The sequence below is a fragment of the Crinia signifera genome, chromosome 11 (genome assembly GCF_055691185.1).
Source record: "Crinia signifera chromosome 11, ASM5569118v1, whole genome shotgun sequence".
NCBI classification, from domain to species: domain Eukaryota; kingdom Metazoa; phylum Chordata; class Amphibia; order Anura; family Myobatrachidae; genus Crinia; species Crinia signifera.
Window position 1 is genome coordinate 118576881 of NC_139227.1, and position 12629 is coordinate 118589509.

Below are 12629 nucleotides of genomic sequence, written 5' to 3' on the forward strand. Positions count from 1 at the left end.
CGTCAGGCTTCACAGGGTTAAATCCACTTCTTTACTGAACGCTCGTTTAGGAATCCCACAAAATAGGATCCGACTGTGTAGAATGGCACCAGAATATAATATAATACTGAGAAACAGGGCGAATCTGGCACCGGCCAGAGAAATGAGGGCCGGTGTCACTGGGTCACTGTGCAAGTGGGAAGGATGGTGTCAGGCAGTGGGATCGGAGATGACTCAGAGCTGTCATTCTCTCCTTCCCCAGTTACTGTAACCATGGCGACCAACGCTAATGGGGCAATGAAAGAGTGAGCGGAGGACGTGCGAGGAGAGAGCGAAAAAGGGCAGAATGAGGGAAAGACAGTAGTGGCTGGAAGTCACGCAGCCGGGGAGGGAGGTTACGGGGAGACGTGAGGGGGAGATAAGCGATTTTGCTGCTCTCATCCCATTAGCAACCCCTGACAGGATTACGCATTTTCTATTAGCAGAGATTACGCTGCTAGCAGGACAATGCTTCTGCCATGGGATATTGTGACATGCTCTGACACAGAAAGCCCCTGTCAGGATAAGTGTCACCTCTGCTCCATCACCGGCCTGTAACTGCGTATTTTATGATAAACAAGCTCCTGGTAGCGGCGAATATGTAAATGTCTCACTTTCGCATGTAAAAAAAAAACAGTTGCGGCAAGAACCACTTCTGTTTTTTTACTTTCCCCATCATGCACTGGGTCACGTATACCTGGAGGGGGGGATATAAATTTGTGGCAAGCAAAGCGAGCCCGTAAGGGTACAATCCAGCTGAAATAAAAGAAAATAACCTACACCTATGTAAATTACAGATAAACTAAAAAAACGATGTGAGGACATCTAACGAATTCCGCCCTCACCTGACATCACATCCTGGTCAAAAAACAGAAGTGGATCTAGACACAACCATATAAAACCACCTGATGCCGGAAGTGCAAGTGTCAAACTTGTTAAGGTGCCCATACACCTGCAGGCTCCATCCCCCAAACTTCCGGTACTGCCGTTCCGATGACCAACAAAAGTTCTGATTCCTCAATCTTCGCTGGAAACATGGAATCCGAATTTTTACGCATTTTTGATATCCCCGTCGTGACTGTCAGGGGATCGGGGGTTTGCCCCAATGCACCGCTGTTGTATGGGCACTATTACTCTAAAAAAGTACAATAAGCCCCAGCAAGCCCTGGAATAAGTATTAGTACTTGGACATGGCCTCGCTTGTAGAACTATTGAGGACGGGATGCATCATCGCTTGAAGAGTGATAAAGTGGAGAGAGATAAAAGAGTCTATTTACTAAGCATTGGAGTGAAATAAAGTGGGAGAGAGACAAAGTACCAAACAACCAGCTCATAACTGCAATTTTTCAAACATAGCCTATAACATTGCAGTTAGAGCTGGTTTGGCTGGAACTTTATCTCTCTCTCTCTCTCTCTCTCTCTCTCTCTCTCTCTCTCTGCAGCTTAGTAAATAGACTCCAAAACACTGACCAAAAAGTTCCTTCCAGAAATTTTTCAAACACATCTGAAAATATGGCAGATAAGAGCTGATTGGCTGCTACTTTATCCATCTACGCTTGGTGAGAGATAAAGACAGGGGCGTAACTATGCCTCCGCAGCCCCCGTCGTGGCGGGGAGGCGCAGAGTAACTATGGGCGCCGGGGGGGGGGGGGGGCTGCGGGGCTACAGTTACCTGCTGCGCTGCTGTCTACTCTGCCCGGCCGCATCTGCGGTCACTGTCCCGTCACTCGCTCCCGGTGCCGGCTCCTGCTGATAATAAAAACTGACACTTAGAAAATGGCTGCCCCCAAATTGCAGACAGTTTTGGCAGCCATTTTCTAAGAGTCACTTTTCATTATCAGCAGGAGCCGGCGCCGGGAGAGACTGGACGGGACAGTGACCGCAGATGCAGCCGGGCACTCTGTCAGGTATGGGCAGGGGAGGGGAGGGAGAGGGGGGCGCCGAAAAAAGTGCGGCGGGGGAGCGCAAATTATATAGTTACGCCACTGGATAAAGATTATTAAACGTAACATAAATGCCCTCTCTATTAGTGCAGGCTATGTAGTTCCACAAATGCCAGTATGTCAAAGCAGGCAATGGCTGCTAGGGCTTGCTAGGACATGTAGTTCACAAAAAGCATACATTGGCCATACATAATGCATTACAGCCATCTTTATCATGCTGAGGCTCTCTTTTGGTCCCCAAGTGAAAGCCCATCTCCTAGACTGAGGTTTCCTCCCCACACCTGCACAGTTGACATTAACGTTATCTTAAAATTGTGTTACCTAGCTGCTGCCTGATGAATTAAGCAGGGATGCGGTAAACTGCAAAAATACAGGGATCACAAGAGAAAAGAGTGAACCCTACGCCGAGGTGCCATGGTGCACCCTAGACTGGCATGGGCCTAATTTTTCATGCCACATCCGGAACTGGGTATTATTAGGCTCGTGTGTAGCCTGGTGCACATGAATTTAGGGTTAGACATATCCCCAAACGCATGTTTGCTAGTTTAAGTCCTAACCTTGAACCTAAGTACTGCCTGCTACGCCACAGTATAGATGCCCCTAAATGTAATGATGCCCTTTGTGGACATATGTGTAAAGGATCAGTGAAACTCTACGCTATGCAAATTGTACTCAATGGTCCGCCTACACCCATTCATGGCATCATTTCTGACAACTAGTTCTAGAATGAGGAACACACCGGGGAAAACATTTCTAATGAATAAAATAAGCGTCTTTCCCAGGAACCTACCACTGACCTCACAGCGACTGTAGGTGGTTGCCGCTACCTGAAAGCTCGGATGTTATGTAAGTCTAAGCTATTTGCAGGTACTTTGTTATAGCGCATGACATGGTTTCTAGTTTAAGAGGCACATACGTGTAAGCGGCACGCATGTAGCATGCACCTGCAGCACGAACAGAAGTTTTTGCACTTTACCTGTGTGCGAGGTGCCTGCGGGAACAGGTTGAGGGTCGTAGGCCTTTTGGGTCTGTAGGTGTCCATAGTCGCTGGGAGGAGTGGCCGGGGGACCACACTTGCCAATGTCTCCTCTTCGGGCATTTGTCCAGCATCTATCAGGTCCAGCTGCAGCATCTCCGCCTGGATCCGACTGGCAGCTCCCCCACCTCCTGGGGCAGGCCCAGACTCAGCACGCAGGCGGCTCTGAGGGATCAGGAGACAGAGTCATGGGACCAAGGGGAGGGAGACAGGGGACAGTGTGACATCATCTGCGGGGAGGGTGAGGGGTGAATAGCATGACTGCCTGGGGGTGGGGGGGATAGAGAGGGACAAAGTTAAAATGTCCCCAAGGAGCAAAATGTCACTGCAAAGACTAAAAGCACAGAGCGAGGGAAAAGTATGGAGAGGACAGGGTGAGTGACGGGAGGGGGGGGGGGGGGGGGACTGGTGATCAACGGGTGGAGCAGAGTCACCCAAGAGGATGAGTGGCATGGACGTCACAGGACAGGCACTCACAGAGAATAGTAATTAGCCGGAGCACATGGATGCAAAGTGAGAGTGGCAGGGAAGAAGGGGGGGTAGGCAGATGGCAGAGGGGTGGTGGTGGTGGGGGTTAAATACATGACATGAGAACGTGACCAGAGGTCCCTGTAGAAATATATATCCTATGCAGTGGCTGTAAGTAAATACAACATATAAAGTCAGATATCCAAACCTGGTATTACCAACAGAAATGTTTTACAAGCTCACACATAATATGACATAGTGTTAAAACCAGGTGCACTGCAGGTGGGGCAGATGTAACATGTGCAGAGAGAATTAGATTTGGGTGGGGTTATACTTCAAAGTGACATCTATATTGCAGTGTAAAAATAAAGCAGTTGCTATTTTCCCTGCACAGAAACAAAATACAGTAACTCACCCAAATCTAACTCTCTCTGCACATGTTACATCTGCCCCACCTGCAGTGCACATGGTTTTGTCCAGTACACATGAAAGTCCCCAATCATAGTCCGCATGGATGGAAAAGTATACAAACTAAAAATAATAACAAACTCGTGTCGACCATATAATGTGTTGACCACGTAAACCTTTAGCTTGTTTCAACCTAATGTCCATGTCAATCTAATACGTGCCGACAAATAGTGGTCAACCTACTGACTTTTGACCTAAAGTTCGGATCCCCGTGCATGCAGATCCTGCAACAAGTGCGGCTCCAGAGCTCAGTTCAAAATTCAGTTAGGGGAGGCTCAACAACTGCCTCCAACTGCCAATCCAAACTGACTCACTGGCAGTGGGTGTGGCTTCCTTATTTTAATTTCAGGCTGTGCTGCAGCCCCTCCCCCTCTGGAGCCGCCACTGCAGCCATTATAAATACGCCCCTGTACTCCTAGATATGTTTACAGGTACCGTACAGTAGTTATTGGTTTGCAATCAGCACTGAGAGAATACACAATATTAACCCTTTGAGTACCAACGTTGCGGTGAGAGATGTGCAGAATATACGCAATAATATGTAGCGTTGCTCGTAGCGACTGTTTTTTTTTTATCGCAACGTTTAACAAAACTTCAGTTCATTGACTTAAGATCATTTGCCGGCAATAACTAAAAGGGATTCATATTCCTCGCCGTTAACCCTGGCATCTTTCACAGCAACGCTGGCACTGAAAGCGTTATATGAGCACAAGGAAAGAAGCAATACAGAATAACTTCTATCCCGATGCAGGAAAATAACTGGCATCTAGTCTCATGGAGGCCCTGCAGTCGTTCTCCTGTCCAGTAGAAACGCCGGCGGTCAGTAAAAGCCATGAGAACGCATTGGCCGCACCGCTCACTTCATCTTGGCTGAGGCAACTGGCTCGGGAATGTGATCGCCTTAAGGCAGCCAGCTACATCTGTGGGGCTCCCTGCCGCGCCATATGGATGGCATATGAAATGAAGTTTAAGGAAGACAATAACAGAGATGGCAAGACGTTCCAATGGCACTTCTGCGCTGTTAGTGCTCAATTCAGTCTGAGTCAAATAAAAACACACGAGTCCAGAAAAGGGACTAGAAATAACCAGTTGTGTTCTGGAGACAGATAGCCGGCGCCAAACTGCCATTACGTTGGCTGCTGTTTAGGGGCCTAGTTCTGAATGAGCCCATTTGTGTGCACTCAGCTCAGCCCTTACATGCGCAGTGGAAATGACACATCACTAAGGAAAACACAGCTACAAAACAGGTAAGAAAGTAAAAATAATGATAATATAATAATATAACTATTACATAAGGGACTGCAGCAGATTAGGGCCTACGTCTGTTTGTATTTTGTGAGTTTTCGCATCGGATATGCTCTAGAACCCAGCATGCTCTAGAACCCAGTGTGCGCAGACTTGTACAGATCCGGTCACATCTGCACCTACGTTGTCACTACACTCTTCAATAATTCAGCTTCTCTGACACACTGTGGCCCTTATTCTGATCGGTGCGGCCGGATCTGAATATGCGGCCAGCACCGTGCGTCCTAAACCCCGCCTTCCATACGGATCGCCAACTCCGTCCGTACGCGGTAAGAAGCTGCCTGAACGGACCGCACGTGTATTTCTCATGAATACACCTCCTCCATCTCAGGGAACCTCCCCCATCATTCGATGGTCGCAGACCATCGAATGCAGGGCCAAGTGGTCCGCCAGCTCCCGCAACCTCAGACCACACAGGCATTTCTCCATGCAAAAGCAGGGATCTGGGCGGGCAGCTGACATCCGGCGATGTCATATGTCCGCCCCCTACACGTGCGTCACGGCCGCATTACCATACGTACGCCCGCCGTTTTCATGGGAACGCCCATGAAACGCGGGGCGTATGCATATGTTAATGAGTCCAAACAGCCCTTCACGCTCCTCTCCTCCCCCTGTTCGTAGTGTAAATAATTCATGCGGAATTTGGACGTATGTCCCTTTCGCAACATGCGCAGATATGCCTCTGCACATGCGCAGACACAAAACATCGGCGGCACGAACGCACGCGGATATTACCGCACCAACCAGAATAAGGGCCAATGAGAGATGTATTCATGATAGAGTTCTGTGGGGACTGCAGCAGATGTCTCTGGAATCTGCAGGATATCTAATACATAGGGGGTCCATGGGGGTTTTTCTGGTTCACTCGCAAAGGCACAATCACTCTAATGGACAAAACCATGGTGCACTGCAGGTGGGGCTGATGTAACATGTGCAGAGAGAGTTAGATTTGGGTGTTACATTTGTTTCTTTGTAGGGTAAATACTGGCAGCTTTATTTTTACACTGCAATATAGATATCAGTTTGAAGTAAAACCCCACCCAAATCTAACTCTCTGCACATGTTACATCAGCCCCACCTGCAGTGCAGCATGGTTTTGTCCATTAGAGTGATTGTGCCTTTGGGAGTGAACCAGAATAACCCCCTATATGTGATGAAATGGCTTTTAAAATAAGTATTTACCTCATGTTACTGTGATATATCCGGCCGCACATGTTACTCGCTGGTTCTGTTTCCGCTAAGATGTGCGCTACAAAGGCTTGGGATCATTTGGTGTACAGCATGATGGTCGACAGTCATTAGGTCGACACCACTAGGTCGACGTTGTAAAATGTCGACACGGGTCTAGGTCGACATGGGAAAATGTCGACATGGTTATAGGTCTCAAGGTCATTAGTTCGACAGGTCATTAGTTCGACAATGGCTAGGTCAACAGACAAAAGGTCGACATGGGGTTTTTCACTGTTTTTTGTCCTGAATGTCAACATAGTCGACATGGACACAGTTTAAAGTGCACCGCATCCTCTCACATCGCTTGCTGTGCTCGGCACACTATTTTATTCTCCCACCACGCTCTAGTGGATGGTAGGGCATGAAATACCACCTGTCGGCTCATGTCGGCTCAAAAAACAGTGGAAAACTCCAACTTTTGACTGTCAAACGAATGACCTGTTGAACCTTTCGACTTAGAGCCATGTCGACCTAGTCCCATGTCGACCTAGTCCCATGTTGTCCTAGTCCCATGTCGACCTAATGACTGTCGACCATAATGCTGTAGACCAAATGACCGCATCCCGCTACACAAAGGGTTTTTTTCTGATTCACTCGGAAAAGCACAATCACTCTTGAATGGACAAAATTATGTGCAGGTGGGGCAGATGTAACATGTGCAGAGTTAAATTTGGGTGGGGTTTGTACTTCAAACGGATGTCTATATTGCAGTGTAAAAATAAAGCAGCCAGTATTTCTGCACAGAAAAAATAAAACACCCAAATCTAACATGTTACATCTGCCCCACCTGCAATGCACTTGGTTTTGTCCATTAGAGAGTGATTTCCGAGTGAATCAGAATAATCCCACAAATTAGGAGGTTTTTAAAGAAGTTGATTAGATGAGAACGCCCAGAGTTTGTACACACAAAGTCCCCGATTCAGATCCATTCAGTTCCTGCACGTCGCACGGGGGGGGGGGGGGTTGAGTGCGGTGGCGACACTCCAGCATGGAAACACCAGGCGTTTCATGAGTGTTCCCATGCAAACGCTGGGCATTCCCATGTAAATGGCGGTGTGACACTGTTTGCTGGTCTCCGCCATATAGTTGGGTACGGCGGCGGAATGAGGACCAGTGTGTACAGGGTTTTAGTGGGTGAGTGTCAGGTAAGGAACGTCAGTGCTTGCCGCAGAGAACGGAACGGTGCAAAACAAGAGGCTGGGGACATTTATGACACGTGAGGAAGTAGGAGAGCACAACACTTGCTAGACAAAGGAACATCCAGTATGACAACGATTTGTGTCGGCCCTTTGGACTGGTCCTGTCCTTCTCTGTACACAAGTGATGGCCAGCTACGGAAGCCATGGACATCACGGATTCATAATCATTGATTTTTTTATGGTCGATGACAAATAGTTTTGCTATCGATGGCACAACATAACCCAATGTTTTTTTGGTTTGTATTTACAAGGTGACGGGACACAGACTATAGCCTCACCCTGACACCCAGTAAGCCCAGACAACAGGTTCTCAATGGGCCACGGGTCAGTCAGTGAGAGAACAGGGATGACCTCTGGCTGCTGAAACCATCAATGGTCATCCACTGCATAAATAGTAACCATCGATGGTTACTTGCTATATCACCATCGATGTTAACCACATCAATGTTTATGAGAAAATGATCATGAAATATGTTTTAACAGTGAAACAGACTATTTTAAGGAACAAGTGCAAACAACTATGGGAAAAGAGGGAGGGGCATAGATCATTGGTCAGATGGCAACTAGGCCGACACCACTGAAGGATGACACGACTGAAGGTTGACATGGGGTTAGATCAACAGGGTCATTAGATCGACATTGGGAAGGTCGACATGGGGTTTTTCACTTTTCTTTGTCCCGAAGTTCGACACAGTCTACACGGACACTGAAACGTAGAACCGCGTCCCCTCACAAAACATGAAGCACTCATGTCGACCTTTTGACTATATACCTTCCCATTGTCGACCTAATGCTTGGGTCGACCTTCCAACCCTGTTGACTTTAAGCATGTCGACCTATTTAATGTGTCCACCTAAGTCATGTCAATCTCCAGTGGTCGACAGAATATGGGTCTGCCAAAATATCCCGTACCCCCTAACACACTAGGGGCCTTATTCTAGTTCACACTTTCTGACAAAATCCTTCTTAGATGGACAAAACTATTTGCACTGCAGGTGGGGCAGATGTTACTTGTGCAGAGAGAGTTAGATTTGGGTGGGGATTTACTTCAAAGTGAGATCTATATTGCAGTGTAAAAATAAAACAGCCAGTATTTACCCTGCACAGAAACAAAATAACTCACCCAAATCTAATTCTCTCTGCACATGTTACATCTGCCCCCCTGCAGTGCACATGGTTTTGTCCATCTAAGAAGGATTTTGTCAGAAAGAGTGAACTAGAATAAGGCCCTAACACACACTGCCTCATACAGCACCAACAATCTCTGCCCTAGTATTCCTTTAACAACAGTAACGGAACTACTGTATGAATGGAGAATAGAATCCCTGGCAATATATAATGCCTACCACAGGAACACACATATAGAATGTCCTTGGAGAATTGGGGAGAACCAGTGTACCCAAAGGAAACACACGCCAACATAAGGGAACATATGAATTCAACATGGGCCCTGTTCAGAATCAAAACCATTACTGGCAGCATTGCTAACCACTGTGCCACTGTGCCCCTGAAGGAGAACCGCTTTACCCGAGACCCATGACCGCTCGTCTGTAGATGTTAGTAGCACTGACTTATATATGTATATAAACCTCCTAATAACACATAAATACATGCACATAACAACAGGTGGTGGTGTTTGGAGAATTGCTAGCCAGCCCTAACAAAACAATGCTCTTCTTCCCTGCCTGGGGTGTCGCTCTGCTGTGGTGCTTCTAGCACAGGTTGGTCTGTATTTCAGCACAGATATACAGACCAGACCCGTGCTAGAAGCAGCACAGCAGAAAGCGAGACCCCAGTCAGGGTCAGGTTTTGAAAGATGCAGAAGCTTTGTACGGGGCTGATTTACACAATTACCAAAGCCCAGTGTACAGATCCATGCATTGTTGGGTAATGTATACATATACACTCACACAAAGACACACAGGCATGCCCGTCGCACTACGTCACCACAGGTTGTGTAGACATGCTGTGTGCAGCCACTCACTTTGCAGTGCCGACTATCATTACAGTGTAATGAGATTCCACATTCATCTTTGATCTCTGTGATTTCTGACAAATCTTCATCTTCAAATTCTTCCAGTGTTATATCGTGTGTGAGCCTGGTGGGATAAACCAATAGCAGTGAGCATGCAAACTGGACCGACCTCATTTACAACGGTCGCACCCAACCTAACACACAAGTTGCAAATACATTATATAATAATATGTGAATGTTATCAGCTCTTCTTAAATACTTTTAGGAGCCTCTGGAAAGATGTTGGGAATAAACTATGGATATTGGAGGGGGGGGGGGTGTGAAGATGTTTTCCTGTAAACAGCATACTGTCTCAATACAGGCCGTTTATTTCACAATAAAGGATGATAACAGAGAACAGTAGCTTCTAAATTTTTATCAAGGTATGGGAGGCTTAAGAGCTTATTATAATACAAAGTATATTTTAGTTGAGGTGTTTTTTGTTTGTTTGTTTGTTTTAAGAGCACATCCTTGTTCCCTAGTATTGCAACCTTGCAGCACAGAATGTACATTATATACTGTACATAAAACAACGTATACACAAACAAACCAAAACTTAACAAGTGAGTACATTGCACATACAGGAAATGTTGTTTTTGGTAAACAGAATAAACACATTTGTCAGAATCTGTTACACAGAACACGAAAAACGGTGTCAACATATTATCCACATGTACATATATTGGTGAAAAACGATACAATAATATAATACAGAACTACTCAGGATAGTGTAAAGGCCCATACAGAACACAGTAGGAGATTTTGGGCTCAAAATCGCAAATTTTGCCTGGTTTGAGTGTGTATGCCCCAGCAATGGATGACGAGCGATGATGCAGTCAAAATCCTGACGGTCAAAATCCCGACAGGGTCAAAATCCCGACTGGGTCATAATACCGACAAGGTCAAAATCCCGACATTTAAAGTCCCGACAAGGTCAAAATTCCGACATATAGAATGTACAGGTGAAACAGTCAACATGACTTTCCGTCGACAGTTTCCGAGGTCGACATGGGTTTTTTCACTGTTTTTTTGACCCGACATGTGCTGACAGGCGGTATTTCATGCCCTACCATCCACTAGGGCGTGGTGGGAGAATAAAATAGTGTGCCGAGCGCAGCGAGCCACCGTGCCTGAAGCAATGCGAGCGAATCGAGCGATGCAAGGGGCTGTGGTTCACTTCCAACTGTGTCCATGTCGACATTCAGGTAAAAAAACTGTGAAAAACCTATGTTGACCTTGCGACTTGTCGACGGAAAGTCATGTTGACTGTTTCACCTGTACATTCTATATGTCGGTATTTTGACCTTGTCGGGATATTAAATGTCGGGATTTTGTCCTTGTCGGGATTTTAAATGTCAGGATTTTGTCCTTGTCGGTAGTATGACCCATTCGGGATTTCGACCCTGTCGGGATTTTAACCGTCGGGATTTCATACCGAATCCACGAGCGATGATGCGTGTTCCCGCATCATTGCCAGCGAGGTGGTCCGCCGCCTCGTTTTACCAGCATGTTTTCCAAAAAGCGCTCATCTTTCATCCATCACTCTGTGTGTATAGCGCAATCTATGATGGATGAAAAATTAGCGCTTTTTGTAAAACGAGGCGGTGGACCATTGATAATTATCAGAAGGTAGATTAGTCTTTGCATATATATATATATAAAGATACCCATATAATGCATTAATATATAACAAATACAAAAACGGTGCATGTTGCTAGTAATATTATTTTCTAAATATAAAGTGTATTTCCCCGGGTGGTTTATTTATATTTATTGTGGTTACTGTGCTTATGATTTAATTGTGTACAGTAAATTGTGTACTTTTATTATAAAATAGTTTCTCAATGAGCACCACACGGTTTTCAGTGGTTTTTGTTTATAGCGCGATCGATGAACGATTTTCGGCACTGCGGCCCCACCCTGCTTCCTACCCACTGCTTGGTCCAGCAACAATGCTCCCTTCTCCTTCTTTGGGCTCTCTCCCTGTCAGTCACCACCAAAGGCACAGCATATGATGCTAGAACCTGAGTGAATTGGGTCCATCCCGAGAATGAGACTAAGCAGCTTATCATACGCGATCCTTAGCAATCCAAATGCAGGAGGCGCAGGAGACTCCCTGACATAGCAGCAATCTCCCTCATTAGTCTAGCAATCTCCCTAATGTCACCTAGCCCACATTGCATTGTTACATCATAGTTACCTCCCCTCCTGCATTCTGCAGGATACTCCCTGACATAGCAGCAATCTCCCTCTCTCCCTCATAGTCTAGCAATCTCCCTCATTTCACCTAGCCCACATTACACTGTTACATCATAGTTACCTCCCCTCCTGCATTCTGCAGGAGACTCCCTGACATAGCAGCAATCTCCCTCTCCCCCACATTAGTCTAGCAATCTCCCTCATGTCACCTAGCCCACATTACACTGTTACATCATAGTTACCTCCCCTCCTGCATTCTGCAGGAGACTCCCTGACATAGCAGCAATCTCCCTCTCTCCCTCATTAGTCTAGCAATCTCCCTCATTTCACCTAGCCCACATTACACTGTTACATCATAGTTACCTCCCCTCCTGCATTCTGCAGGAGACTCCCTGACATAGCAGCAATCTCCCTCTCTCCCTCATTAGTCTAGCAATCTCCCTCATGTCACCTAGCCTAAATTACACTGTTATATTTTTTGGGGAAAAAAGGAATGAGAGATAGATACAGTTACATTGAGTAATCAGCACCATTTCCCAGCACTTTACCAAGTATAGTAGCTCTTACTAACTGCTTTGGGGCTCATCTACATTTGGATATGTCATTTTACAAGATTCCTCTCAGATGTAGCAGTACACACCCACGCTTCTAGGTGCCATGTTCACAATCTCTTTTCACGCTCTCTCCATATATGGAACTAGACATGACCTTTTAGTGGAGCATGACACGCCCCCTCAATGGGGCACTGT

The 12629-nt window shown here is 46.3% G+C and overlaps 1 protein-coding gene across 10 annotated transcripts in view; it reads right to left on the reverse strand.

The window, feature by feature from the left end:
• The window catches only part of MAPK8IP1 (mitogen-activated protein kinase 8 interacting protein 1), a 68745-nt gene that overhangs the window by 19701 nt on the left and 36415 nt on the right, over positions 1-12629 (reverse strand). For all 10 annotated transcript variants that reach the window (XM_083164522.1, XM_083164521.1, XM_083164519.1 and 7 more), the window contains exons 2-3: positions 9652-9766; positions 2938-3162 (exon numbers count right to left, since the gene is read on the reverse strand). In XM_083164522.1, the coding sequence (XP_083020648.1) occupies positions 2938-3162; positions 9652-9766 (340 nt within the window). The remainder of the gene's footprint in view (positions 1-2937; positions 3163-9651; positions 9767-12629) is intronic.